The following is a 27,011-nucleotide window of genomic DNA, read 5'->3' as shown; positions in this document are numbered from 1 at the left end:
TCATAAGATTGACAGAACAGTGGCGTGTGGGGGCATCCGTGTCCTATGGACACATTTCTAGTTTAAGACTGTTTTATATCTACAACATTTTGACTGTAAAAATATAATTTATTTCTTACCAGAAATGATCATTCTTTGAGTGCTTTATCAAAACTGTACATTATCACCCTTTACATAATATGATTAAAAGAAAAGTATAGAAAATAATGGAAATATGTTACCCAATCCAAACTTTACAATTTGTTACTATGTATTCATAGAAGATAAAGTTGGATTTGTAATGGAAATATGTAACCCAATTAAAACTTTACAAATTTGTTACTATTTATAGAAGATAAAGTACCAGTTGTGACTGAAACGTTACCTCCACATGATGGAGATAGTCGTACACAATCACAGGAAGAAATCCAATCATCTACCGGAACTGAAGAAACTCCAGAGGAGAAGGGGAAAAAAATACAAGGTAACCAAGTATTCTATTATTCTATATCTTTTATGGCAAAAAACCACCATTGTAACTCCTGCACTTAGTCCCCCTCATCCCTCTATCGACCCCAGAAACACCCACTCTGCCCCCCTCCCCGCGCAAAAAAGTTTTACTTTATTGCTATGTGATCCTAACAGATATTAAGATTAAAACATTTTATACCTCATATAATTGTATTCCACTGGTAGTATCTATGAGTTAAAATATCTAAGGGCTAAATGTATTTTATGGCTGCATTCATGCAAATAGATTCTTTACCTTTAATTGTTAACACTGGAAGGACAAACTTGAAACTGTAAATCTGTCAGGGCAGTGTTCCATGTGATAAACCGTATTTATGTTAGAATATTGTTGCCACCTGTTCAATGTAAATATGACATGTTTTTGAAATATGTTGTTTGGTTCAAATAAAAAAAATTAATTGCTGTACATCAAGGGCATTGTCCTTTTACAATGTGTTTACGTCTAGTCAAAGTTTGCTTTCTTTAAAGTGTAATGACCTTGAATCTCCACCGGTAGCAGTCTTCTTACCATTGTATGCTAATTTGAACAAAGCAATTACCTGATCGTTATCATCATTTTCGTTACTTTCTAAAATTCATTTAGACTTCATTATTGCAGCCTTTATGTGACCAACACTAAAAATGATCACACAGTCCAATTTTTTTTTGCCTTCAGTGTATTGATCAGTGTAATATTCTTTTCCATGACACTTGACTAGACAAAAAAATTGATTGAACTGTAATATGATTTATATATTCATAAGGTGGAAGTTATAACTTCCATCATTCTGAAACATATAAATTTACATACTTCGATAAAATTGCTTGATTATTTTGATAAAAGCAATGTGTTTTAAATACCAACATTACAGTTCATTATATTAATTATTAATTAATTTGATAACAAATTGATAATGAGCATTGAATTGTTACTCTTCTTTCATTTCTTGAATGCTTAAGAATTTTAATGTGCATTAAAGATTGATATACTCTTTTTTGTGGTATTTTAATGCGAGTTTCTTTCCTGTTTTTCAGCCCAACAGTATTTCGATGAGGGTGAAAAATTGATCAACAATTCATACAAAAAAGATTATATCCAGTACGTAAACAAACATTTCATGACTTGTGTTTCACCTTTAAAATTACCTAAGGCATCATGAAACTTTACCAAAATAATTTTTTTTGACATATTTCATTTCCTTATTTAAGGAAAACATCTGTTTGAATTGATAATGGTACACTGTGGGGTTGATTGATGTTTCTATTTGTTTTAATTATTAATTTTGTGTGTGCAAAGCATAATTAATATTGGTATTTAGAAAATCTGTATTGTTCAAATTGTTGTGGTTTTTGATATCATTTACATTTGTAGTTTTGATTGAGAAAACAATTTGAAGACTCCATGAATTGTTTTCAGTAATTTCAGATTCATTCTTGAAATCTGAATTTATATTTGAGGCTGTTATTGAAATTAAAAGGGACTTCACTGAGGATTTTTGACATGACAGGACTGGGAATATTTTTTTCCAATATTTGTTTACCTTTGATTTATGTCTAGATCAATAACTTTTGCGCAAATTTTCAGATCATTCCCTCTTCCTACTTTTCAAGAATCAATGTTGTTATTGCACAAAATAGACCAAAAAATGAAGAGCATTGTTATGCTTTTCCTTCAAATCAGGGCTTAGAATCACACAAACTAATCAATGTTCAATTTCACTCTGAGCATATTTCTTTATTATCCTGTGCAGAAATTTTTAATTTAGTGGTGTGTCACTTGATTTATGTAAGAATTTTAAATGTTATAGTTTTAGGCTTTTTTGTTATAGTTTTAGACTTTTTTGATCACAGTGGAGATCCTGTATAACATTATTTTTTGCTTGAAGGTTATAAAAGCTTAAAGCTAATATTTGAACCACTCTATAAAAATTTGCTTCCTGGAACTAACCAGTATAGATATGTGAAAAACAGGGCTTGATCCCATGATTCATTGGATTGAGTGGCCAACACTTCAAGTACTAGGCCACAACTGCCAGGTTATTGAATGGTCAATCTGAAAGTTTATACTCCAGTTAGCTCTGATTTAGAAGCGTACCATGTTTTACTTCATATTTGTTAACCCACTGTTAGTATTTTGAGGTATTATTCACTACATAGAGCTATTAAAATGAATCCTTTCCTTTTCACTGTTTGAATATAAATGTTCAGCCTCAGCTTCTTTGCAGTCTGTCCTGCATATAGTGATTCAATTTTGATATTTGCAGTCTGTTCAGTCTTTAGTGGAAGCTCAAAATGTAATATGTAAATTTACAAAATTAATTCAATTACAACGTACAATCTAGGTACACTTTTAAGAAAGTAAATGTCAAAGAATTTAGGTTTTAAATTTCAGTCTTTATGATTGTTTTCCTTTCAGGGCATATGAGTATTTTCATCTTGCAGCAGAACTAGGTCATACAAAGGCTCTTGAATATCTTGGATTTGGACATCTGTTAGGAGACTATGTCACCCTTGACCCTGCTAAAGCTCTTAAAATATTTCAAGATCTTAGTGAGAAAGGTTCACCCAAGGGACAACTGGTAAATTTATATGAATTAATGAAGATAATTAACACATGACATAACATTGTTTCACATTATAGTTAATTCAAATTGGCCTCATTAAACATGTATATATTCAAAAAACTTATTATGCATGTTTCTTTATGATTTAGATTTGATACAGTTAAAAAGGTTAGCAGGCTGATTTATATCTGACATTACAGTCATATTAAAATAGTTCAAGGCAAAGTTGTTTTGTAAAAAAAAAGTTTTGGGCAATATGAACTGAATAGAGGACAAGTTTGAAAAATAGAATACTCATCATATAGTTATTTACAGCCTTGTATAATTCATCAACTTGTTATTTGTTATTTTATTTTTTTCAGGGTTTAGGGTTTTCGTATAGTTCCGGTCTTGCAGTGAACTCAAGTCAGGCTAAGGTTGGTTGTTTTACATTTTAAACCATACAAATACAGCAACAAAATTTGTATGATTGTCTTGCATTCCTTTGAAATAGGAATTACCTGGATGAAAATTTTTCAGGATTATTTTAGAGGGATCTATGGCTGAGTGGTTAAGATCGTTGACTTCAACCACTTGCCTCTCATCACTGTTGGTTCAAGTCACATCAGCATCTTTGTGAGAAAGCTATCCAGCTAGGTTATAAAATGTTGGTGGTTCTACTCAGATGCCCATTTTTGCTTAATATAATGTACAGAGGGGCACCTGAGGTCTTCAACCAGTAAAGCCTGAAAGTCACCATATGACCTATGCTGTTTTTCTGCAACATAAAATCCAATTGAACCGCACAAAAAAACAACAACAACAAAACAATCCTGATTAAAGGATTTCCAGAGTTTACTGTAGAAAACTGTACTAAAAGGCTTAATTTTTAAAAAACTAATACATTGTTGTTACAGAAAGTGAAAATTGTGCACCAGACTGTATACTGAATGGTCAGACTGAAGAGATGTGCACACTGATAGTATGTCACATGAAAAAATTATATGTATTGTATATGGACTGTTAGAAAAAAAAAGAAAGCAATCTTTACCGCTGAAGTACTGTGTATCTTTCTAATAATATGATATTCAGTAAAGATAACTAGTTTTAATTCATTGAATGTAAGGCAAAAGAGTAACTTCCCTTTGACTATACAGTGTGTTTTCATATTTTGCGAGGTATTTTTCCTTGAAGCTTTGAACTTACTCTTTTGAATTCAATGTGTGTATTTCAAAGCCTGTTTTATATGCTGTATGATAAAGTATTGATGATATATTTTTTGTAGTATGTTGAATCATTCAATAATATTTCAATTTTCTTAATAATTTGATGCATTGCTAATGTAAGTATGATTTTTTTTAAACATTTCTTCATAAACTACATGGTAGATTATGACCAAACTTTATAGGAATGAATCTTAGGTCGTTCTCTACAAAAGTAGTACTAATGGTTCAAATTTTATGAAATCTTTTGCCCTGAGATGACTTAGACTTTGAATTAAATCTTATGATCTACTTCATACATAGAAGAATTTATAACTCCCTCTAGCAATGGATCTTTGTAAAGCAATGTAGAGACATCATAGCCCTCTTGTGTATATAGTATTTATCCCTTTCTTTATTTTATTCCAGGCACTGATCTATTTTACCTTTGCTGCCCTTGGTGGTGATCCCTTGGCACAGATGGTCCTTGTAAGTTTTTGTATGAGAGAAATGTTTTTATATAAGAACACTTTAGAATTCTTGAATTAACGTCTTTGTGACACTGGTTAAGAACATATTTGAGTAGTTAATTAGTCAAAAACATTTATATCAGGTTTGCACAATTTCATTTTGAAAATATCTTGGAAATATTTCAACATTGATCAAGCTATCTAGAATATTTTTTGAGCTTCATTTGCAAATATCAAGCTAACTGTCAGGTCAGTGATTATACTTGAGTGTCTATTTATGTTGTAAAGTTATGTTGTGCATGACCTTAACAGTGTCAGCAAGACAAAACCAAACTCTGTACATAATGAAAAAAAATCAAAAGGCACTTCAAACATTTACATGCATGTATTTTAAAAGTATATAAAATGTGTTACAAAACGGTGTTTGTTCTAAAGACACATGTCTTTTAATATGATATCTTAAAATTACACATCTTTTGATCTAGTGTTTTGAAATTCCATATCTTTTCATTAGCATGACTATTCGGAGAATAGGGAGGGCTATTGTACTCAACCGAGCATAAGTGTGAGCCTTGGCGTTCGTCAAACACTGTGCAATTTGGTATCTCCAAAACAACTGATTGAAATAGGTTAAAATGTCACACTTATTTGAGAATATAATTGGAGATCATTATCCAAGGTCCATAACTCTGACATACATCTAACATGATTCTGTTTGAACATAGACAATTCTACATTATCCAGGCCCTTGTTTTACTATCAAGCACAGAGAATAGTCAAGTGTGCTGTCCTGTTGACAGTTCTTGTATTAAAGTTACATAGCTTTTATAACTTTTGTCTTGAAAATAGTTGTAAATGAAATGGCCTCATTATTTTTTCTTGTGCTAATTTGTAGTGTATAAGTAAACTTCTGATTTATCACATTTTCTTATAGATTTAAGCAATATTTTCTCAGTAAGACAAATACTCTAGATAACCTTGAGACATTTTATTGTTTTTGAAATGAGATTATTCCCAGAATTGCCCATATATTATCTATTTCTTAGGTCATAAATCAAAATCTAATTGGAAACTGTTAAAGCTAATTTAAAAGGAGGTTATTTAAGGTTAAGAAATATCGAGACAAATTTCTGTTTTAATTCGATATACAGTTTGTTATAGTAAAGACCCACTTATTATTTCTCCATAATTTGATTTAAAAATCAGTCAGTCTCAGTTTAGTACTGCCAATTAGTGAAATAAGAGGAAAATTTAAGATATAAATTTGAACTGTTATTTTCAGGGCTACAGATTTTTGTCCGGTATAGGTGTTGAATCTAAATGTGAGACTGCTTTGACATATTACAGGAAAGTTGCAACTACAGGTATGTCACACTGATTTGTCTTATTCTGACATTTTACCTTGTATAACTATAGGTAAAGAGTATAGATATATCTTAATTTTTAGCTCACCTGTCACAAACCGACATGGTGAGCTTTTGTGATTTGTGATCGCTTTTAGTCCGGCGTCCATCTGTAAACTTTTACTTGAAACGACATCTCTTCATAAACCGCTAAGCCAATTTCATCCAAACTTCACAGGAATGTTCCTTTGGTAGTCAACTTTAAAAATTGTTCAAAGAATTTAATTCCAAGCAGAACTCTGGTTGCCATGGCAACCAAAAGAAAAAAACTTATCTTCTTTTAGAAAAACCGAAAGAGCTAGAGCTGAAATATATGGCATGAAACATCATCTAGTCAGTGTCTACCAAGTTTATTCAAAGAAATGCCCTGGGGTCAAAATTGGCCCTGCCCGGGCGGGGGGGAGGGGGGTCATTGATTTTCCTTCTATGTATATAGTAAAAACTTAAAAAACTTCCTTTAAAAACACAAATAGCTAGAGCTTAGATATTAAACATGAAACATCTTCTAATGGATATTTACCAAGTTTGTTCAAATAAAAGCCCCTGGTTTAAAATTGGCCTTGGCGCAGGTGCCTATATACGTTGAGCGATTACAGGGCCAAATAAAATAAAAGCCCTGGGGTAAAAATTGGCCCCTGGCCCCGCCCCAGGTTTTATATGTGTATAGTAAAAACTTGGCCCCTCTTGGGGGGGGGGGGGGTCATTGTTTTCCCCTATATGTATATAGTAAAAACTTAAAAATACCTTCTTATAAAAGCCCCAAAGAGATAGAGCTTAGATATTTATCATGAAATATCTTCTAATGGGTGTCTACCAAGTTTGTTCAAATAGAAGCCCCTGGTTTAAAATTGGCCTTGGCCCAGGTGCCTATATACGGTGAGCGATTACAGGGCCATCATGGCCCTCTTGTATGTTATGTTTATCTATACTGTGAAGGTCATTTGTTGTTTAATGATTATGTTATTAATACAACCTAATTTTATATTAACATTATTTTTTGAATAAGTAAAAGACATTGAAATCATATGATGAGAAACCAGTTTTTCCTTCTTTATGTTTTAAATTTTAAACTGACAATAAGTGTACTAAGCCTGTTTTTGTTTCATTATTGCTGAAAGATGTAAAATGTAATAATGCAGATTTTATGTCTTGATTGTTAACACTACTTTTTGTGTATGTAGAATGATATTTTCTTTCATGTTTTTTGTTTTTTAAAATTTTGGTTGGGTTTTTTATGTGGCACCAACATTGTAATGGTAAGGTTTTCCATTGGAGGAAGAAATTATGTCCTGTGAATTATTTCAAGCACCTTAGTAGAACCACTTAGGTTGTATAAGCTAGCTGGATTGCTTCCTCACATGAAAGAATCCAAAGTCCCTGGTGGGATTCAAACCCAACAGCGATGAGGGGCAAGTGGCTTAAAGTCAATGACCTTAACCACTCTACCACATAGGCCACTAAAATGTTATAAACACTAGATTTCATGTCTAATGTTATAAACACAAGATTTTATGTCTGGATTGTTTACACTATTTTAGTATTGTTACAGTGGCAGAAAATACGTCATCTGGTAGTCCGGTTGTCCAGAGAACCCGGTTACACGAGCAGGCTGACAACAAAGACAGTAATGTAGGATCCCTAATGGACGATGATCTATTACAATACTATGAATTCCTCGCTGACAAAGGAGATGTCCAAGCACAGGTTAGCAATTATAATGCCAGCAGCAATAATGTGTTGTTAATTCCAACAGTATAGAGTTAAGGCAGCCAACTTATTCTTGCAGTTTGACCAGGCTCTATACTATTGTGTTGCTCAATTTTAATCTATTGATACCGGCATTCCTAAAATAAGTTTTAAATTGAAATTGATTACATACTTTCATGTAGCGTAAGGACTAAAATTATTTGATGTTTTAATGATCATTTCAAAGACTTTGAATTCTCATTTTATATTGTATCTTAATTTTAATTATCCCCCGCCGATGGAATCGGGAGGGGGATATAGTTTTGGCGTTGTCCGTCCGTCCTTCCGTCCTTCCGTCCGTCCGTCCGTCCGTCCGTCCATCCGTCCGTCCGAATTTCGTTTCCGGAGTAGTTCTCTGCAACTAATGGCTGGAATTCAACGAAACTTTATGGGAATGTTGATCAGCATGTGAAGTTGTGCACCTGGGTATTTTCGTCTGGATATTTTTAGTATTTTTAGAGTTATTGCCCTTGACTTAGTAAAACGTCCGAATTTCGTTTCCGGAGTAGTTCTCTGCAACTAATGGCTGGAATTCAACGAAACTTTATGGGAATGTTGATCAGCATGTGAAGTTGTGCACCTGGGTATTTTCGTCTGGATATTTTTAGTATTTTTAGAGTTATTGCCCTTGACTTAGTAAAACGTCCGAATTTCGTTTCCGGAGTAGTTCTCTGCAACTAATGGCTGGAATTCAACGAAACTTTATGGGAATGTTCATCAGCATGTGAAGTTGTGCACCTGGGTATTTTCTTCTGGATATTTTTAGTATTTTTAGAGTTATTGCCCTTGACTTAGTAAAATTTTTGTAATTTTCAACTTGTGTCTCATGTAACTCAAAAAGTATTTGACCTAGAGTCATGAAACTTTACAGGAATGTTGATCAGTATGTGTAGTTGTGTACCTGGGTATTTTCATCTGGATATTTTTAGCATTTTTAGAGTTATTGCCCTTGACTTAGTAAAATTTTGTAATTTTCAACTTGTGTCGCATGTAACTCAAAAAGTGTTTGACCTAGAGTCATGAAACTTTACAGGAATGTTGATCAGTATGTGTAGTTGTGCACCTGGGTATTTTCGTCCGGATATTTTTACTATTTTTAGAGTTATTGCCCTTGACTTAGTAAAATTTTGCAATTTTCAACTTGTGTCACATGTAACTCAAAAAGTATTTGACCTAAAGTCATGATACTTTACAGGAATGTTGATCAGCATGTGTAGTTGTGCACCTGGGTATTTTCGTCTGGATTTATTTAGTATTTTTAGAGTTATTGCCCTTGACTTAGAAAATGTTTGCAATTTTCAACATGTGTCGCATGTAACTCAAAAAGGATTTGACATAGAGTCATTTAACCTTATTGGAAAGTTGCTCAGCATATTTAGTTTGTTCCTGGGGTTTCGCTTGTGGATTTATCCAGTATTTGTAGAGTTATTTCCCTTGACTTAGTAAAAACTGTTTCATTATGTTGTTATTTGATCCTTGAGTGCTTGAGTTAGAATCAACCAACTTTACAGGAATAATGATCAACATCACTAAATTACGAATAATGAAGTCTGGAGATTAAGATGTTTTTACATCTAGGTGAGCTATTGTGATCCCCCACCGTCCGTCGTCATGCGTCGTCAGCAATTTCTTTAAACAACATCTCCTCAGAAACATATGACTGCACAGCAACCAAACTTTACAGGAATGATCCTAGGGTGGTCCCCTGCCAAAGTTGATCAAATGGTTCTGGTCTGTTGCATAGCCTTATGTCTTCAGTTGTTGTGTTAATAATAACCAGTACTCGGCGGGGGATATAAATTCAACGAATTTGCTTGTTTATGTTATATTGGAAGATATATAAATACATCAATATTTGTAGGTTTTGCATTATTATATCAGTTAATTTATTGAAATGATGAACAATGTGTCTACAAAATTCAGTATTTCCACTTCAGTTTGGTCAGTAACCATTTCACAGTAATTTTGTATTCATAACTTTCATTTGATTTAAAATTATTTCTTCATTGTCCTGATATGAAAGTGAGCTTAGATTTATTTAGGACAATAAATGAATATTCTTTTTTACAGGTTGTGTTAGGTCAACTATACTACCAGGGTGGTAGAGGTGTTCCTGTCAACCATGAGGTATTTGAAATATACATGTATACAACTTCCTCCTTAGTGTTTGTACTTTAAGAACTTTAATATTGCTGTTTTTTTTTACCCAATTATAGTTATATTTTGGTATTCATTTTACCCTTGGGAGATATACTGCTAAATTGTAAGAAATTTTCTTCTCTTCCTTTTGTAAGAGTGCAATTATGTCTGAATGAAGCCAATATTTTTCTTTGAAGTCAGTAGTACATGTAATTTGCCCTAAAAGTATAAGATTAATCATGTTACATGGTTTCCCCTGAAAAGAAAATCACTTTTCTTTTATACATTATATTCTTTTAATACATATTACTATATTTGTATTTTCATTTAATTAAGAGTATTGTATCACAAGAATACAAAAAAATGTATTATAACACAAGAATATTTTTGACAAGAATATTTTATCATATTTTATCCTATTTTACAGCGTGCTCATCATTACTTTTTGATGGCAGCAGAATCTGGTAATGGAAATGCTCATGCTTTTCTAGGAAAGGTAAGCTTGTTGCTATACAATTTACAATCCAATTAAAGCAGTTTATTTTAAAATGTGCATTTAAACCAAAACTGTTAAGTTGGCTAACTTGCCTGCATTTTAAAATCTTCAAGATCGTTAAAAAGCAACAAGGTTTCAGGTTATTTCTTAGAGTTTATTAGAAATATATTTACAGTTGTTTCAAAAGATGAATGTTGTTATACTGATGTTATACTTCCCAGAATATATTTTGTACAATGAAGAGTAGAGTGGAATGTGATATTTGGGGATTGAGGTGTTATTAAATTTTTGATAGGTTTGTTTGGTTAATTTTATTAACTTGTATGAGAAGTACACATATACTTGTATGTTTCAGATGCATTCAGAAGGTAGTCCTGTTGTACCTCAGGATGATGAGCTAGCATATCAGTACTTTAAAAAAGCTGCAGATAAGGTGAGATATAAAAAAAAATATTTCATTGGCTAAATACAACATTGTTTGTCTTAACTCATTGATTTTGCGAAGTACAGTGTAGGGGCCATCTCTACAATTATTTAGCAAATACTCTGTCAATAATATATTCAAATTTGATTCCCTGTTTATTTCTAGTTTCTAAGACAACAGTTTAGATTAAATCTATATTTTAGTTATGATATTACAGTGTTTTTATTGTAGCATATTTGTGATTCAATTTATGTTTCTCATATTAAGAAATGATACTTATTTCTACAGCTCTAAACAAAATAAAATATTTTATTAATATACTGATCAGATACACTCAAAGGAGAACGCTGGTCAAGAGGTTAAGATGTCTGCCTCTCAACCCAGGTGTCATGGGTTTGAGCCCTACTCTGGTTAGTACCAGGAAGTGGGCTCTAAAGTGATTAATATCAGTTGCAAGAACTTGTTTTGCAGTAAAGCTGAAATAAATATTTTTAAACTAACTGACTCAAAAAATGAAAGTCTTTATTGGTTTATGAGAGACAAATATACAGGAAGAATATTTTGTATTATTAATTTCTAGTACTTCAATAAGGAAGTTGTATCTCGAATTTCCTAACTATTGCATAATGTGATTTTTTTTATCTAGGGCAATCCAATAGGACAGTGTGGTCTTGGAATCATCAATTTGTATGGCAAAGGAGTAGAAAAGGTAGTAATATCAACACTTTATTATTTAGCCATCAGTATGTTTGTAATATGATAATGAAATCTTCTAAAGTGTTCATCTTTTTTACATTCTATTAAGGGCATATTTATTATACAAATTCAAGATTTTAAGGGTTAAACAAAAAGAATTTTTTTTTTTATATTTGATGGTAATATCTCTGAATCATAATTGCCTAAATGCCTTACTTGTGTAACTAGTACAGAACCAGGCCTGTCTGTTGTACTGTGAAGTCTAACCCTACTCTACGCTATTAGGGAGTCAGTTTTTAGCTTGTCTTTTTTGAAGAAAAAGTCGAGCTACAGTGAAGCCTTGCTAATCCGAACCCTTCTAACTAATCAGGAATCCTGTCTTATCCGAACAAAGTGGCCGGTCCCGATTTTATTTGTTCTATTTTCAATAGTAAAATACCTTTCAGATCCGGAACCTGTTTACTCTGAATTTCGGACGATTTTTTCATTTTTTGTTCTTTTTTTACTCTAAAATTTACCTCTCGGATCCGAACAGATTTTGACAAATTTCACACCTACATTCAAAATAAGAAATAATCGCACATCTTGCAGGTGTAAACATGCACCAACTGATAAGAGTAATTTCGCTTGATTAATGGGTGAAACGTATGATCTGCGAAGGTGTGAAAATTACAATTAGCTTGCCTTAATATCTACTATAATTGCTTAATTGATTGTTTTTCGTCACCCACAATACATATTTTGATATAATGCAATAGAAATATCTTTTCATCTTTTGTAATGAATTTAATGACATGTGATTAAGTAACGGAAATTAATGGAAACTGTCAGTGAATTCGGATAATCGCTGAATCGGATAAGAGTAAACAACAATTGACAAATGCTGGTACGAATATTTAATCATGTCTCAGCCTCCTGTTTAACATCGTAGGTTAACTTACCCTTGAGGACATAACATTTTTGCTTATTTGTTTATTTTTATTTATTCATTTTTGTATTCACGTGTATTAAAATGAACGATAAGAGATTGCAAAAATAAAATATTTATATTGCAATTTCAAATGCATTTCCGTTTACTTTCCTTAACCTATTCTGCCAATAACATGAAAAAACATGTAAAAAACCTTCTAATCCCGAAACCTTTCTAATCCAAACTTTTCTCCTGGTCCAGACGAGTTCGGATTAGACAGGTTCCACTGTGTTATAATTGCTGCTCCGCTGTTTCCCCATCGTCATTGGTTTTGCCTTGGAAATGCTTAAATGTAGCCCATTATTCAAATATTATGAAAGTCATCAACATTAAACTTGGAATAGTTGCTTATCATGACAAGGTGCAGTTGTTAGACAAAGGGTATAATTCTGATAGCAATATTTTTGGAGTTATGCTCCCTTTTATCTGTTTGAAATTTTAAGCAAGACTAGTCTGCTTTACAAATTTATAATAGGCAAGGTTAGGTGCATTGAATACTCTGTTTTATGAAATCTAGAGTGATTAACTTTTGCCACCAGTTTAGTCAAGGCTTTGACAAATCCACTTGCCCGCTTGTATTTGCAAGTGAAAGTTCGGGTCAGGTGAGAAAAAAGTTGATCTAACTTGACAGTTAGGGCGAGTAAGATTCTGCTGATCCATATGATGTATAAATGACGGTATTTGGTAAACAATCAAACTGCATATGTAATATAGTAATACCTGACAAATGAAAATCCTAGCAGGCTATGTTGAAGATTATATATTAAAAGTATGAAAAGTATTATAAAGTATTATAAACAATTTGTAATTGAATAAAGCCATTTATACCAGTATAGACCGGTAAATGGTAAATTCAAGTTGTCCGACTCATGTGTTTTTTATTTTAACTATTTTTGTCTGTGGAAATGCAGGGCAATTACATTTTGTGAAGGGCAAGCTGCAAACCGGTGCAGTGTCACCAGGCACTATAATTTGCTGATCAACTTCTAAATTTTCATCCTGATACCCAAATAAATTGATAATGGTCGGTTCCAAAAATGAAAGTTGGATAGGATCATTAATAAAGGAGATAGCAGATTTCTCACTGTTTATTAATAACATAACATATATCTGTGAAGTATGGAAGGCAATATGTGAAATGATGTGTGCTATTACAACACATAAAATGTTTTTTTGTAACTACTTTTTGGGTTTGGCTAATGTTACATCTATATATAAGTTTATTAAACATGATTAAAGTTTGCAATAACAGTTGTCTGCCATCTAATGAAGCACAAATTTACGTTGATAAAATAGTATCAAATTAATATACTTTGTAAATGTCAGACTATATGAAAGTTATTAATGGTTTAATCTTGTTCTGGAAATCATGATGTCATCACAAGATTGATGTAACTGCTGAAACATAAAGATACCAGATTAAATTGTTTGCCTTTGAAGTTATATTGATAGAAGATGATATCAACCCACTTGTTTGTTTCATTTATTGAATAAAATTGATGAAGTATATTCACCACTTCTAAAGAAATATTAAATTTATTTCAGGACTATCAAAAAGCTTTGAAATATTTCACTCAATCCTCCGATCAAGGGTGGTCAGACGCCCAACTTCATCTCGGAATTATGCATTTTGGTATGTGGGCTGGATTTTTTATTGTTCTATTTTATAGATTTTAAACCAGAATTTCAGACAAAAAACTTTGGTTATAAGATTAATAAATGTCTGGAGGCAGGCATCTTGGCAAAAACATTGCCTTCAAATTGTTTGTTTTCTTAAGAAATTTCAACCAAACATTTACAGAATGATTGTCATAAACTTAAAATTAATAGTCTAAAGTGCACTGGTTACAATGTACTATGTGATATTCAGTATTCAAATTATTCTTGATATTTTAACTTTATTTCTTTTTAGCTCACCTGTCACAAAGTGACAGGGTGAGCTTTTGTGATCGCTTTTCGTCCGGCGTCCGTCTGTCCATCGTCCGTCCGGCGTCCGTCCGTAAACTTTTACTTTAAATGACATCTCCTCATAAACCACTAAGCCAATTTCATCCAAACTTCACAGGAATGTTCCTTTGGTGGTCACCTTTAAAAATTGTTCAAAGAATTTAATTCCATGCAGAACTCTGGTTGCCATGGCAACCAAAAGAAAAAACTTTAAATATCTTCTTTTAAAAAACCCAAAGAGCTAGAGCTTAGATATTTGGCATGAAACATCTTCTAGTGAGTGTCTACCAAGTTTGTTCAAATAAAAGCCCTAGGGTCAAAATTGGCCCCGCCCCAGGGGGTCATTGATTTTCCCTATATGCATATAGTAAAAACTTAAAAAATCTTCTTTTAAAGAACCCATAGAGCTAGAGCTAAGATATTTAGCATGAAACATCTTCTAATGAGTGTCTACCAAGTTTGTTCAAATAAAAGCCCTGGGGTCAAAATTGGCCCCGCCCCAGGGGGTCATTGATTTTCCCTATATGCATATAGTAAAAACTTAAAAAATCTTCTTTTAAAGAACCCAAAGAGCTAGAGCTAAGATATTTAGCATGAAACATGTTCTAATGAGTGTCTACAAAGTTTGTTCAAATAAAAGCCCTGGGGTCAAAATTGGCCCCGCCCCGGGGGTCATTGATTTTCCTTATATGTGTATAGCAAAAACTTAAAAAATCTTCTTTGAAAAAACCCATATAGCTAGAGTTTAGATATTAAACATGAAACATCTTCTAGTGAGTGTCTACAAAGTTTGTTCAAATAAAAGCCCTGGGGTCAAAATTGGCCCCGCCCCAGGGGGTCATTGATTTTCCCTATATGCATATAGTAAAAACTTAAAAAATCTTGTTTTAAAGAACCCAAAGAGCTAGAGCTAAGATTGTTAGCATGAAACATGTTCTAATGGGTGTCTACAAAGTTTGTTCAAATAAAAGCTCTGGGGTCAAAATTGGCCCCGCCCGGGGGTCATTGATTTTCCTTATATGTGTATAGCAAAACTTAAAAAATCTTCTTTGAAAAAACCCAAATAGCTAGAGTTTAGATATTAAGCATGAAACATCTTCTAGTGAGTTTCTACCAAGTTTGTTCAAATAAAAGCACTGGGGTCAAAATTGGCCCCGCCTCAGGGGGTCATTGATTTTCCCTATATGCATATAGTAAAAACTAAAAAAAATCTCTTTTAAAGAACCCAAAGAGCTAGAGCTAAGATATTTAGCATGAAACATGTTCTAATGGGTGTCTACAAAGTTTGTTCAAATAAAAGCCCTGGGGTCAAAATTGGCCCCGCCCGGGGGTCATTGATTTTCCTTATATGTGTATGGCAAAAACTTAAAAATCTTCTTTGAAAAAAACCCAAATAGCTAGAGTTTAGATATTAAGAATGAAACAACTTCTAGTAAGTGTCTACAAAGTTTGTTCAAATAAAAGCCCTGGGGTTAAAACTGGCCCCGCCCCAGAGGTGTCATTGTTTTTACTATATGTGTATAGTAAAAACTTAAAAAATCTTCTTTTAAAAAACCCAATGAGCTAGAGGTTAGATTTTAAGCAGGAAACATCTTTTTGTTGGTGTCTACCAAGTTTGTCCAAATAAAAGCCCTTGGGTTTAAATTGGCCCTGCCAAAGGGGGGGGGGGTGGCGGAGGTCATTGTTTTTCATTATATGTGTGTAGTAAAAACTTAACATCATGAAACATCTTCTAATGAGTGTCTTCCAAGTTTGCTCAAATAAAAGCCCTGGGGTTTAAACTGGCCCCGCTCCGGCCTATATACAGGTGAGCAACCTCAGGGCCATCATGGCCCTCTTGTTTATGTAAAACACTCCTGATGTTATTAAATAGTAAATCATATCTATTTTATTGATGTAACTAGTAGTTATTGCTGACTTATTTAAATAAGGATTGTCAATTAAACGTGCAGCCGTTGTAATTAGATATATATATATAACTAACCTGATTTTAGAGAGTGCGTAAAAATAAGATAGTGTTCACCTACAGAAACTAACCTTTTAAGCCACAGACTATGGCAAAATAATTTGTTGCATTTACAAACAAAATTAAATTCTAGAATATTGATAAATATATTTGAACTCTCTGAAATTACAGGTGGAGGAAACATCATGGGATTACGGATCTAATTAGATTAATAGTGAAAACTAATAAAGTTATTAAACTGCATTGTATTGACATGTGTTGTAATTTAGTGTTAAAATATTAACATTAGAATATTTGGTTATATCTATGTAATGACCAGTATATTGATTTAAACTAATGATAAAAAAAATGCTTGAAATGCTGAAATCACAATACTTATGAAAGATTTTATGCCTTGAAATCAAAGTTTTTGTTAATAAATGATATAGGTTAAGTATAATTTTTGTTATAATTAGGTGGTAAAGGTGTGAGGAGAGATTATAAAGTAGCTGTAAAATATTTCAACCTAGCATCACAAGGTGGTCATGTCCTGGCATTCTATCATCTAGCACAGATGCATGCTACAGGAACTGGTGTCCTAAGAAATTGCCATACAGCTGTCGAGGTAAGTTTCCATGTAAAATTATCAGGTATTTACATATTCTTATATATAATTCATGTTTTTTATTTATCAGTAACTCTCACGACAATAACTGCTGTGCACAAATTTTTTGGACAAGCCTCGTAGATTACAGACGCCAGTATCTGTTTATAGATTACAGATGTCAGTATCTGTTAATAGAGTTCAGATGTGAGTATCTGTTTTTAGGTTACAGATGCCAGTATTTGTTTTTGGATTACAGATGCTAGTATCTGTTTTTGGATTACATATGCTAGTATCTGTTTTTGGATTACAGATGCTAGTATCTGTTTTTGGATTACAGATCTCAGTATTTGTTTATAGATTACAGCTGCCAGTATCTGTTTATAGATTACAGCTGCCAGTATCTGTTTATAGATTACAGCTGCCAGTATTTTTAACATAATATATGATAGTATCTGGAATTATGTATAGTGTGCAGATGCAAGTTTAATTTATAATTACCAGTACAACATCAATATCTTATAAGAGATGTAAGGTGACACAATATGCTGGTAATTCTACTAGAAATATATAAAAAAAACCATGATAATTAAAGAGTTTCTCACTGAATTTCCTCAATTGCTCTCCAGAAGGTTGTGTGACTTCAAAATAATGAAGTGAAATTGAAGGGAATCCTTATTAAGTTATATTGAAATTGATTCTGTGACTAGTTCATACTTAAATGAGTGTTATTACTTGTTATTCCTAGAAATCTGTTTGAACTGCTTCCTGTAATGCAATTTTTTTAATACTCTTAGATTTTCTTAACCCCACTTTAGAGATGAATAGAACTTTTATATTAAAGTAAGGTATGATTTGTTACACTGCAAAGAGTTTGTACTTTAGTTTTGGAAGAATACTGGTAATTTAATGCTAAAATTGGTAAAGTAGAAAAGAAAAAAACTTTTTTGACACTCATTGTACGGTTGTCATTGTCAGCATTGGTATCGGCATACCACACTTTGGTTATAGTTTGACATGCAACTTCTTATCTTGTACAGTATCATGCTGACATGACAAGAGGTCACTAACCCATAACTCTAACTTCGATTTTGACTGAATTGAGTGCTTTGTGAACTTACAAAATTCCCGTGCAGCACCCATTTTAAAAACTTATAGCATTCACTTGAAACTTAAACATGTCTTTGTGATCATAATTGGAGGGTACTGTCTGTGATGCATAACACTTGCATTGATTTTGAATGAAATATGACTGACCTTTTGTGAACTTTTTTTAAAGTTCATAAAAACTTCACTGATCAATATCCAAGACTTATAACTATGCAAGGTAATTCATATGAAATCTTCCACTTTGTTAATTTCTTAATTAACCAGGCTCTTGTTTACTGTCAAGCACTGAAAATATTTGAGTTCAATTTTCTACTTTCAGCTCCTGTTTTAAGACTGCTCCTCTGTAATCCTTGGTCTATTTTACAGAGTTAGTTTTCTTGTAAATGATTTTATTTTAACATGCAAATAGGTGATAGGGTGTTGGACTAATGCCAGTTTTTCATAACTATCTTTTTATTTAACTGACTATTTCACAAATTCTTATTCTCTCAATAGAAAATTGATTGTCATTATGAAGCCAATAAACAATTTTGTTAAATTGGCAATTAATGATCATTTGTTTGAGAGTTTTTTGAAAAATAAAGATTTTGTTTTCTATTTTAGTTGTACAAGAATGTAGCGGAGCGAGGGAAATGGGCTAGCATGTTGGTTGATGCCCATGAGTTATATAAGAATGGTAATGTTAATGAAGCTCTCCTGAAGTACACATTCCTAGCTGAGATGGGATATGAAGTGGCACAGTCTAATGTTGCCTATATTTTAGATAATGGTATACTTCTATATTTTCCTTGTTTTTTTTTTATTTACACCTGTGCCATTTATTAAGAGGGTTAGGTGAGGGACTGATTTCAGTGTAAGAGTACTGCATGTAGAACCATTTGTTTAACCTCTAACCAATTAATTATCCCAGAAGGACTTCTTTGTCTTTCCATCTGGACAAACCATTCATCATTTTAAATGAAAAAATTAAAATATGTACTGACTGAATAGCGAACAGTATCTAATAGAAATTGTTAGGTTACTTCCTGCTGAAATAAGGTGCAAATAAAAATCTTCAGACAATTTATTTTAAATTGCTTCCTCATTCCTAAAATGTAAAATAAAGAGCTCTTCGAATTGTATAAGGTTATTGCACTTCTGAGGACAGTGATTTTGTTTAGCTTTTGAGAGTTTAATGACATAGAGAATGAAGACGTAAAGTATAAAGTAGGTGCTCAATATTGCAAAAGTGATAAGTTTTTAATGTGGTTTTATATAGTAGGGTAATTGCTTGTAATTTCATGTCTAGACTAATCCCCAGTATGCTGAAATAAAAAGAGCTTATGTTTTGCACTTTCTGAATTATTAATTAGAAAAATAATTAATTATTGATATTCTTTATTAATAACTGAAAAGTTTCGTTTACTTCTTAGTTTTTAAAAAGTAAGTGTTAAAAAATTGGTTATTTTTAAGCTGTGTCTTTTGAATTTAAATGATAATGTTGATTTTAGTAATTTATACTGACAGTGATTAAAATTGTTAATTATATAATTATATATTTGTTTTAGAAACAGATACTTTAGATTATTTATATAATTATATATTTGTTTTAGAAACAGATACTTTAGATTATCATTTACAGACCAAATTAAGCAATATTTATGTTATGAAAAGTTAATGAAACAATGGATTATTTTCAGGGGAGAGCACTCTATTTGACCAGAAAGAGACATATCAGAGGGCGTTGTTACATTGGACACGTGCAGCATCACAAGGCAATATTAACTATTTCATTTACAAATTATCCTGTTAAATATCTTAAATAAACTTGTCCATCTTTCAATCTGGACAAACCATTTGTCATTTTTTGTGGAAAATGTTTGCTGTTCTAAGTTTGGGGATTTGGATTATTGTTAATCAACGATTTGGGCATATGCCATTTAGATTAAAGGAAAAATTCAAACATATTTCTTTCATACAGATATTAAATAAGGAATTATTCTTTGTCAAAAATAAAGCACACACACACACAAAAATTTGTTTACTACAGACAGCAGATATAAGGCTTAATACACTTTAAAGAAATAAGTACAATACTCTGTCTTGCTATTACAATACATGCAAGATTTCTGTTGCTGTTTATTTCCACCTTCAGATACAGATCAAGAGATGAATTAATATGTTCACTTGACTTAATGATATATCAAATGCTTTATTCTTAAAAAAGGTATAAATATTAATACATATTTTTATTGTACAGGTTCTACAATAGCACGTTTAAAGATGGGTGACTATCATTACTACGGTTACGGTACAGATATAGATTACGAGACAGCTGCCACACACTACAGACTTGCTACAGAACAACAGCATAATGCACAAGCCATGTTTAATCTTGGATACATGCATGAAAATGGTCTTGGTCTAAAACAGGTTGGTTATCAATTTACAAAATGTATTGTAAAGTATTCTATTGTTGTTATATTCTTAAACATTAAAAAATTGAATTTATGTCTAAAGAACACAAGTCTACTGAAGAAGTATAGATGTTTTAGGAAAAGTTTGTTCTCCCTATGATGAATATGAAAACTTATATAGTGTTGATTTCATTTAGATAATGCAAATAATTGACCTAATAGAGCTGGTTAATGTACTTGTAGATTACTATTGCCATGAATATTTCTATATTGAGTCAAGAGATGGATAACTTGAGAAGTTCCCTTTTAAATGCGACACTTTGAAGTTCATATCCTGCATAATGTAATATTCCTTTAGTATATGACAATATAACTTTTTGGCTTTCTATTACTTGGTATTCTTAATCTAAAACAGTGCTGGTCAAACTTAATGCTGTTTGTGCTGTTAACAGTGAAGTAAAACATTTTGGTTCTATTTACTCAGTTTATTCAGGTATTTAGCATGGTATGGTAAGGGTTCAATTATGTTAGTATGTCTATGTAATTTTTGTATGTCAGTGTGAAATAATTTATGTATGTCTGTTTAACTAGGATGTCCATCTCGCAAAGAGGTTTTATGATATGGCAGCTGAGACCAGTGTTGATGCATATGTTCCAGTAACCTTAGCATTATTTAAACTGGGCATGTTTTATGGAACAGATGTATTTAATAAAGAGGTAAGTTATTTAAAACCTTTTCTCTCTAGATTTGTGTAATTCTTTGCTCTGATTTTAGAGATATTCATTTTTAAGGTATTTTATATTAAATTGTATAAAAATTGAAAATCTATTAGAAAGGTATCATATTTTAAGTTGATGGATCAGACTGTGTTGTTGGCATACTGTTGCTAGGTTTTCAAATAAAACAACATATGTTTACTTAATTTACCATTGAAATGGAAGATGTTTTGATAATTAAAAATCATTTTTGTAATGAATGAATGAAGAAAGTAATTCTTCAAAAAATTGATGTAAACTAGTTTTATTAATCAAATTAAATAACAATGAAAGTCAATATTTATAACAAAAATTTAGGTTAAGGAAATTTTGCTGTAAAACTCAATAAATGTACAAGTAGTATGATAATCTCACAAACTAAATAATGATATATAAAATGATTATAAAATTAGTTTAGATGTGATTATATTGTTTAAAGCACCATACGTCCAGATTTGTGAACATATTTGTGAAAACTTTAAAAATTCTTCAGATGAGTAAATATATTGTCAAGAGTACAAATTAAGTGAATTAAGCTAGCCTAAGACACTTACTGTTCACAGAAATTACCTACAGCTTGTTAAAATATGCAGGAATTTCAATTAAACTGTGACAGGGTAGAATTGATGCTAAAAAAGTAATTTCGGTCCTGTTCTGTTTAATATACATTTTGTATGTTGAAAGCTTCACTTGGGCTGGCTATTAGTAAGTTATAAATGTTTCTAATTTTTCTCAAGTTTGATTTCTTTAAGATTTGTTTTAAACATCTGGACATGTGTGTTGCTTCGCTATCAGTTTCTTTACTTGTAATAGAGTTGGTAAGCGAACAGCATGGATCCTGATCAGACTGTGCGGATGCGCAGGCTGGTCTGGATCCATGCTGGTTGCAAATGCATTACGTTGGTTTTGTCATGGCGTGGCTCAAAAGTACTTGTATATATTTCAGATGGAGAATTACTACACATTTTTTAATAAATTGGATATACGATACCAGTTAGGACCATACTGGGATATTTACCTAGCAACGTTTTTAGCAATAGCTCTTGGAATAGTTGTTGTTGTTTTCCGACACCAGCGGTAGCTACAACCACGCCTAGATACACCTGCCATTGTTGTTGTTAATGTAATAATGTAATAAGAAAATCTGTTGTTTTTCTGTTTTTCAGAATAATTCTAATAAATGTTTTTGTTTCATTGAATTTTAAGTTTTGTTTCTTATATAATTTTTTTATTCAGCTATTTTTCATATTTCTTGAATTTGATTTTTTTTTAACTTATTGGCACAATCTTCATCATTTTAACCCTTAACTTGCTAAATTTGTGTAATGGATATGCCATGCATTAAATTTTGAATAGTCTATTTGAATTTTAAGAGATTTCATGAACAAAATTTTAAAAATTGAGCTTTCAACAGTAAAGAATCTGGTCAGATTGCACAGATGCACAGACTGGCCTGGCTCTATACTTGTAGCTAAAGTTCAACACATTTTAGATCCTGCATATTAAGGGTAAAAAGAAATTGTTTCTGTTAGATAAGTTCTTCAGGTTTTTTTGTCCAAGTTATAATTTTGTTAATAGTGTAATGATATAAAAAGTGGTAATTGTTTATTATTTGATTTACATTAAAAGTACTTTGATCTGGTATTATCAAATATTGCTCAGTATGTATATGTATTGTTACCTTACAAATCCCAGATTATGTTGTATTCTTCTTCTACTGTCCTCTAATTACGTTGTATTTATAATACATAGTCTGCTTGATTTGAATCCATGTTTAACATTTAAAGTTCTAAACCTTACTCTCTGCACCCAATTGTATAAACGTTATACAATTGGGTGCTGGTAGAAAAAATAGGTACATTCTTATACAAAGCATAATATTTCAAATTGAAAACAGGCATTCACTTAAGGTTATTGTTGATTCTTATTTAAAAAAATAAAGCTTGTAAAATGCAACTAAGCTGAATTTAGAAAAATGTTTGATACCAGTTTTAATGAAATTATGATAAATTGTATCCTTTTAGGTAATATTGTCTGTCAAATATCACTTTTTTCATTTTCATAAGTATAACATTTTTCTTAGTTTAAAGTTTAATTTTTAGCACAGTTAAGGTGCCTTTTAGTTTAATTACATTTGTAGTACATTGGGCCAGGATTTGGAGAAAAAAACTGTCTACAAATTTGCATAATAACAATAATGATGATAATTACATAATAAAAATGATGATGATGGTACTGAAGATGATGATGTTGTTGATGATAATAATAAGAATACTTTGATAAAACAAACATATTTGCTGATGTTGGTATCATAATATGTTTTCATCATATTACTCTTGTCAAGAGTTATGTGACTGTGTTTTAGTAAATCCATTTATATTATTTTGTATTATAAATATGATATTTTGTAAATAGAATTATATTTTATATAATCATTAGAAAATATAATCCTGTAAATATTGTACATACTATGCAGAAGATAGATATCATAAACTTTAAGTTATTTAGTTATTATGTATTGCCTCTGAATCATAGATATTACTTATTGAAGTAATTCCTATTTGTGTTGTTCATACAGTAAGTGTAAATAAAGTTCTGTTGAGAACAGTTTTTTGGTTAAGGGTTCAGATAACTTGTTAGCGATACAAATTATTTTCAAGCACCTGATTGGTTTACTGAAAAGTGATTTTGAAAAAGTAGACCAATGGTTGAGTTCTTTTCAAAGTTGATGCTCAACTTATAAAGTATGTGTGTACTCTTTCTGCTTGTTGCAGTTATTCTGACTTAGCTAATTAGATATAGAAATAGACTAACGAGATATCCAAGAGAAACTTCTAACCTAGTGAGGTGCTCTAAACAGGAATGTATAATGGACTGATTAGCTTTTTTATGCCCCCATTTTTATGCTGTCTAGCTGTCAGCCTGTAGACAAATCAGTGGAATTTTGGCGGGGGGGGGGGGGGGGTCCTAAGGTTTAAGACAATGCAGACTGATATCCTAGCAGTTGATTGATAGAGAAATATCAGGTCTAAGTACAGGATGAATAAATATAGAAATGATAAATTATTAGGAAGTTAATCTGATATGAGCATTATTATTTAGTGACGAAGTGCTATCCAGTTGGGGTAATTTCATTCATATTGTATACTTTCCATAGTGTAAATATACATGTTGTATAACATAACACTTCATTAAACTTACTATTGTCTATAAGAGATAAAGACATTTTTGATATGATAAAAGAGAACGTTATGTATCGTGAAGTTTTATGAATATTTAAATTGAAAAGAATAAACTTGAATGCTATGTAATTTTTGATACACAGCAAATTTTGAATGTGTGAAACGTTTATTTGTATATTCTAGAATTGTGTTTAGATACTAGTGTGTGACTTTCTATTAATATTATTAGTATTAGGATTTAACATAAACAGTACCAAGATTCAGTGTTTCAAAGTTCAAGGTCTCATTGTATGATGAACGGTTAATTTTGGTTTTATCACACTGTTACCCCTTTGTTAATATCATCTATTCTATAACTCAAAGATGACAGTTACTTAAAGTTACCATAATTATCACATCATTAATCACTCAAAATACTGCACAAATGATTGCATTTAATAAATAGAATTTCCCAGAGTGGTCTCATTTATGTCAAAGGTCAGTGTTACATTGGATGCACAATGGTAAAGATTCGTTATTGTTAAAAGGAATGAGAACAAGGATCAACAAGGCAAGGCGACGTTCACCGACGTTCACTCAGAACTTGACAGTTGCTTAAATATGATGTCAGCATTCATAATGACAGCAAGTTGATCAGTAGTGGTACACAAGTATAGTAATGTAGTGTTTAGGGTTATATGCCAAATACTTTTAATATTTCTGGTAAGGTGTAATGTAACGTGTGTTTTGCCACAGTGTAAATGTTGAGCTTGTGATATTACTATACGGTATCGACTCGTTTACGATATATGGTAAATAAAATACCAAAATTATGTCAAAATTGTTATGTGTTGTTTTATTCTTATTGATAGAAAGAAATTCAAAGAAGGGAAATTTTGATACTTTCTAATTATAAAATAGATTTGCTTTGAACAAACCAGGAATGAAGTGCCATCTCATTTTTTTTTCATGATCCCGGCTGACATGGGCAAATACTAATGCTTCAATTTATGTAAATTTGTATTTTTCTTCGTTAAATTTTATCTAAACAAGTGCCAAAATGTTGCCAGTAGCATGCGTTATTACACTCGCTCTCCAAGAACAAGTATAATCAAACTGAACCTTATATATATTTCTGTGTAGTTTGGCCTTTACGATTCCCATTTCCTCAAAAACTATTTATATAATTATATGGTTTATAAATATGACGTTATACCGGTAATTTCCGGCAATCGGCAGTAGATTTTATATAAAATATTGAAAAGGGGATGTTTCTTGAGAGCAACAAAAGCAAACAGATTGATGAAAATTGGGAATTCTGTTCATCTATCTGGTCCCACATTTGTTAATGAGGCAAATTCCATCCGCTTTGCTTTCCCACATGAGCTTACAATCTTCTACATTGAAAGTAACGGAATCTGTTATTCTGAAAGACCAGTATAAATTGAGATGAAGCAAGGACAACTTTTTCAAGAGCCGTCCGGTTAGTCCAATAGGTAGAGCGTTGGCCCGGACGGCGCAGTTCTCTTTCGTTGTGATTGATCATGAAATCCTTCCTACAGTCACTCGCACTGTTCGTCTGCTCTGGCATGTACAGAAGTACAAAAGTTATCAGTTCCTTGCGAAAGTGAAGGCAACTGGTACTGGTTAAGTGCTTGACAGCCTGCCCAGGAATGATGCGGTGGCTGATCTGTGCTCTGGAAAATTCAATGTGGCTTACTGCCATGATCTGGAGTGAAAACTACCAACTCCACCATCACAACCACCACCACTTTTTCATAACCGTTGCATTCAATTTAGCACTTAGTTATAAGTTGTTAAACGAACTTAAATTGAAGCTATTTAATGCCGTCACAAACTACCAATGCTACCTTCCACACACCTTCCACACACCGTAATCCTTGCAAGGCGGAATTCGAACTGAATTGGTTAAAATGGGAACATAGAATTTGATATACCCGAATACCCGAAACTCATTTCAAATCAATTAAACGTGATAATTTATATTCAAGTCTTTTCTGTATCAGAAGTGATACTAACCATAATCATTAGGTAACTTAGAAAGAATTTTTATCTTTACTTCAAGGAATTTTTTCTTGCATTTTACTGCTGTGTTTTGTTGTATAATGTTAGAGACTGGCACATTAAGAGCGACCATCTATCACCAGTAAGAACAAGCCGATGCAATACTCAAAGAGGTATACTAATGTAAGGCATATTTAACATTAAATGACATTTTTCTGGTAACAATAAGTTAGATAATTGGAAGATTCACTATAGCTGTTAAGCTACAATAAGCATTCCTGAATTGATTACAATCCTTAATCCCTTATTCTTAAGACAACCTTAAATGATCTTGTTAAAAGCAATATTTTGAGAAGGAAATGCAAATTTGCAGATTCACATCAGACAAAAGTATTAGGTGTTCGTCAATTCGAATATCATAATCGTGCTTTAAAACGTATTATTAGGAGTATTCTAGATTTTTTTCTAAGAAATCTTTTCAACTATCTC

General features: G+C 31.9%; 1 protein-coding gene across 1 annotated transcript in view; it reads left to right on the top strand.

Moving 5' to 3' along the window:
- LOC132745025 (protein sel-1 homolog 1-like) overlaps positions 1-25,340 on the top strand; it is a 33,164-nt gene extending 7,824 nt beyond the window's left edge. Inside the window, exons 2-19 of the mRNA XM_060733858.1 lie at positions 332-463; positions 1,525-1,588; positions 2,906-3,068; positions 3,416-3,469; positions 4,664-4,723; positions 5,987-6,068; positions 7,657-7,811; positions 9,924-9,980; positions 10,420-10,488; positions 10,844-10,921; positions 11,559-11,621; positions 14,124-14,211; positions 16,947-17,095; positions 18,788-18,953; positions 19,864-19,938; positions 20,424-20,596; positions 21,172-21,297; positions 22,283-25,340. Coding sequence (XP_060589841.1) covers positions 332-463; positions 1,525-1,588; positions 2,906-3,068; positions 3,416-3,469; positions 4,664-4,723; positions 5,987-6,068; positions 7,657-7,811; positions 9,924-9,980; positions 10,420-10,488; positions 10,844-10,921; positions 11,559-11,621; positions 14,124-14,211; positions 16,947-17,095; positions 18,788-18,953; positions 19,864-19,938; positions 20,424-20,596; positions 21,172-21,297; positions 22,283-22,417 — 1,889 coding nt within the window. The 3' untranslated portion in view covers positions 22,418-25,340. The remainder of the gene's footprint in view (positions 1-331; positions 464-1,524; positions 1,589-2,905; positions 3,069-3,415; positions 3,470-4,663; positions 4,724-5,986; positions 6,069-7,656; positions 7,812-9,923; positions 9,981-10,419; positions 10,489-10,843; positions 10,922-11,558; positions 11,622-14,123; positions 14,212-16,946; positions 17,096-18,787; positions 18,954-19,863; positions 19,939-20,423; positions 20,597-21,171; positions 21,298-22,282) is intronic.
- The last annotated feature ends 1,671 nt before the right edge of the window (positions 25,341-27,011 follow it).

The sequence above is a fragment of the Ruditapes philippinarum genome, unplaced genomic scaffold (genome assembly GCF_026571515.1).
Source record: "Ruditapes philippinarum isolate M1 unplaced genomic scaffold, ASM2657151v2 ctg2172_1_1_1_1, whole genome shotgun sequence".
Taxonomy (NCBI): Eukaryota; Metazoa; Mollusca; class Bivalvia; order Venerida; family Veneridae; genus Ruditapes; species Ruditapes philippinarum.
This window is presented reverse-complemented; position numbering and strand designations above follow the sequence as displayed.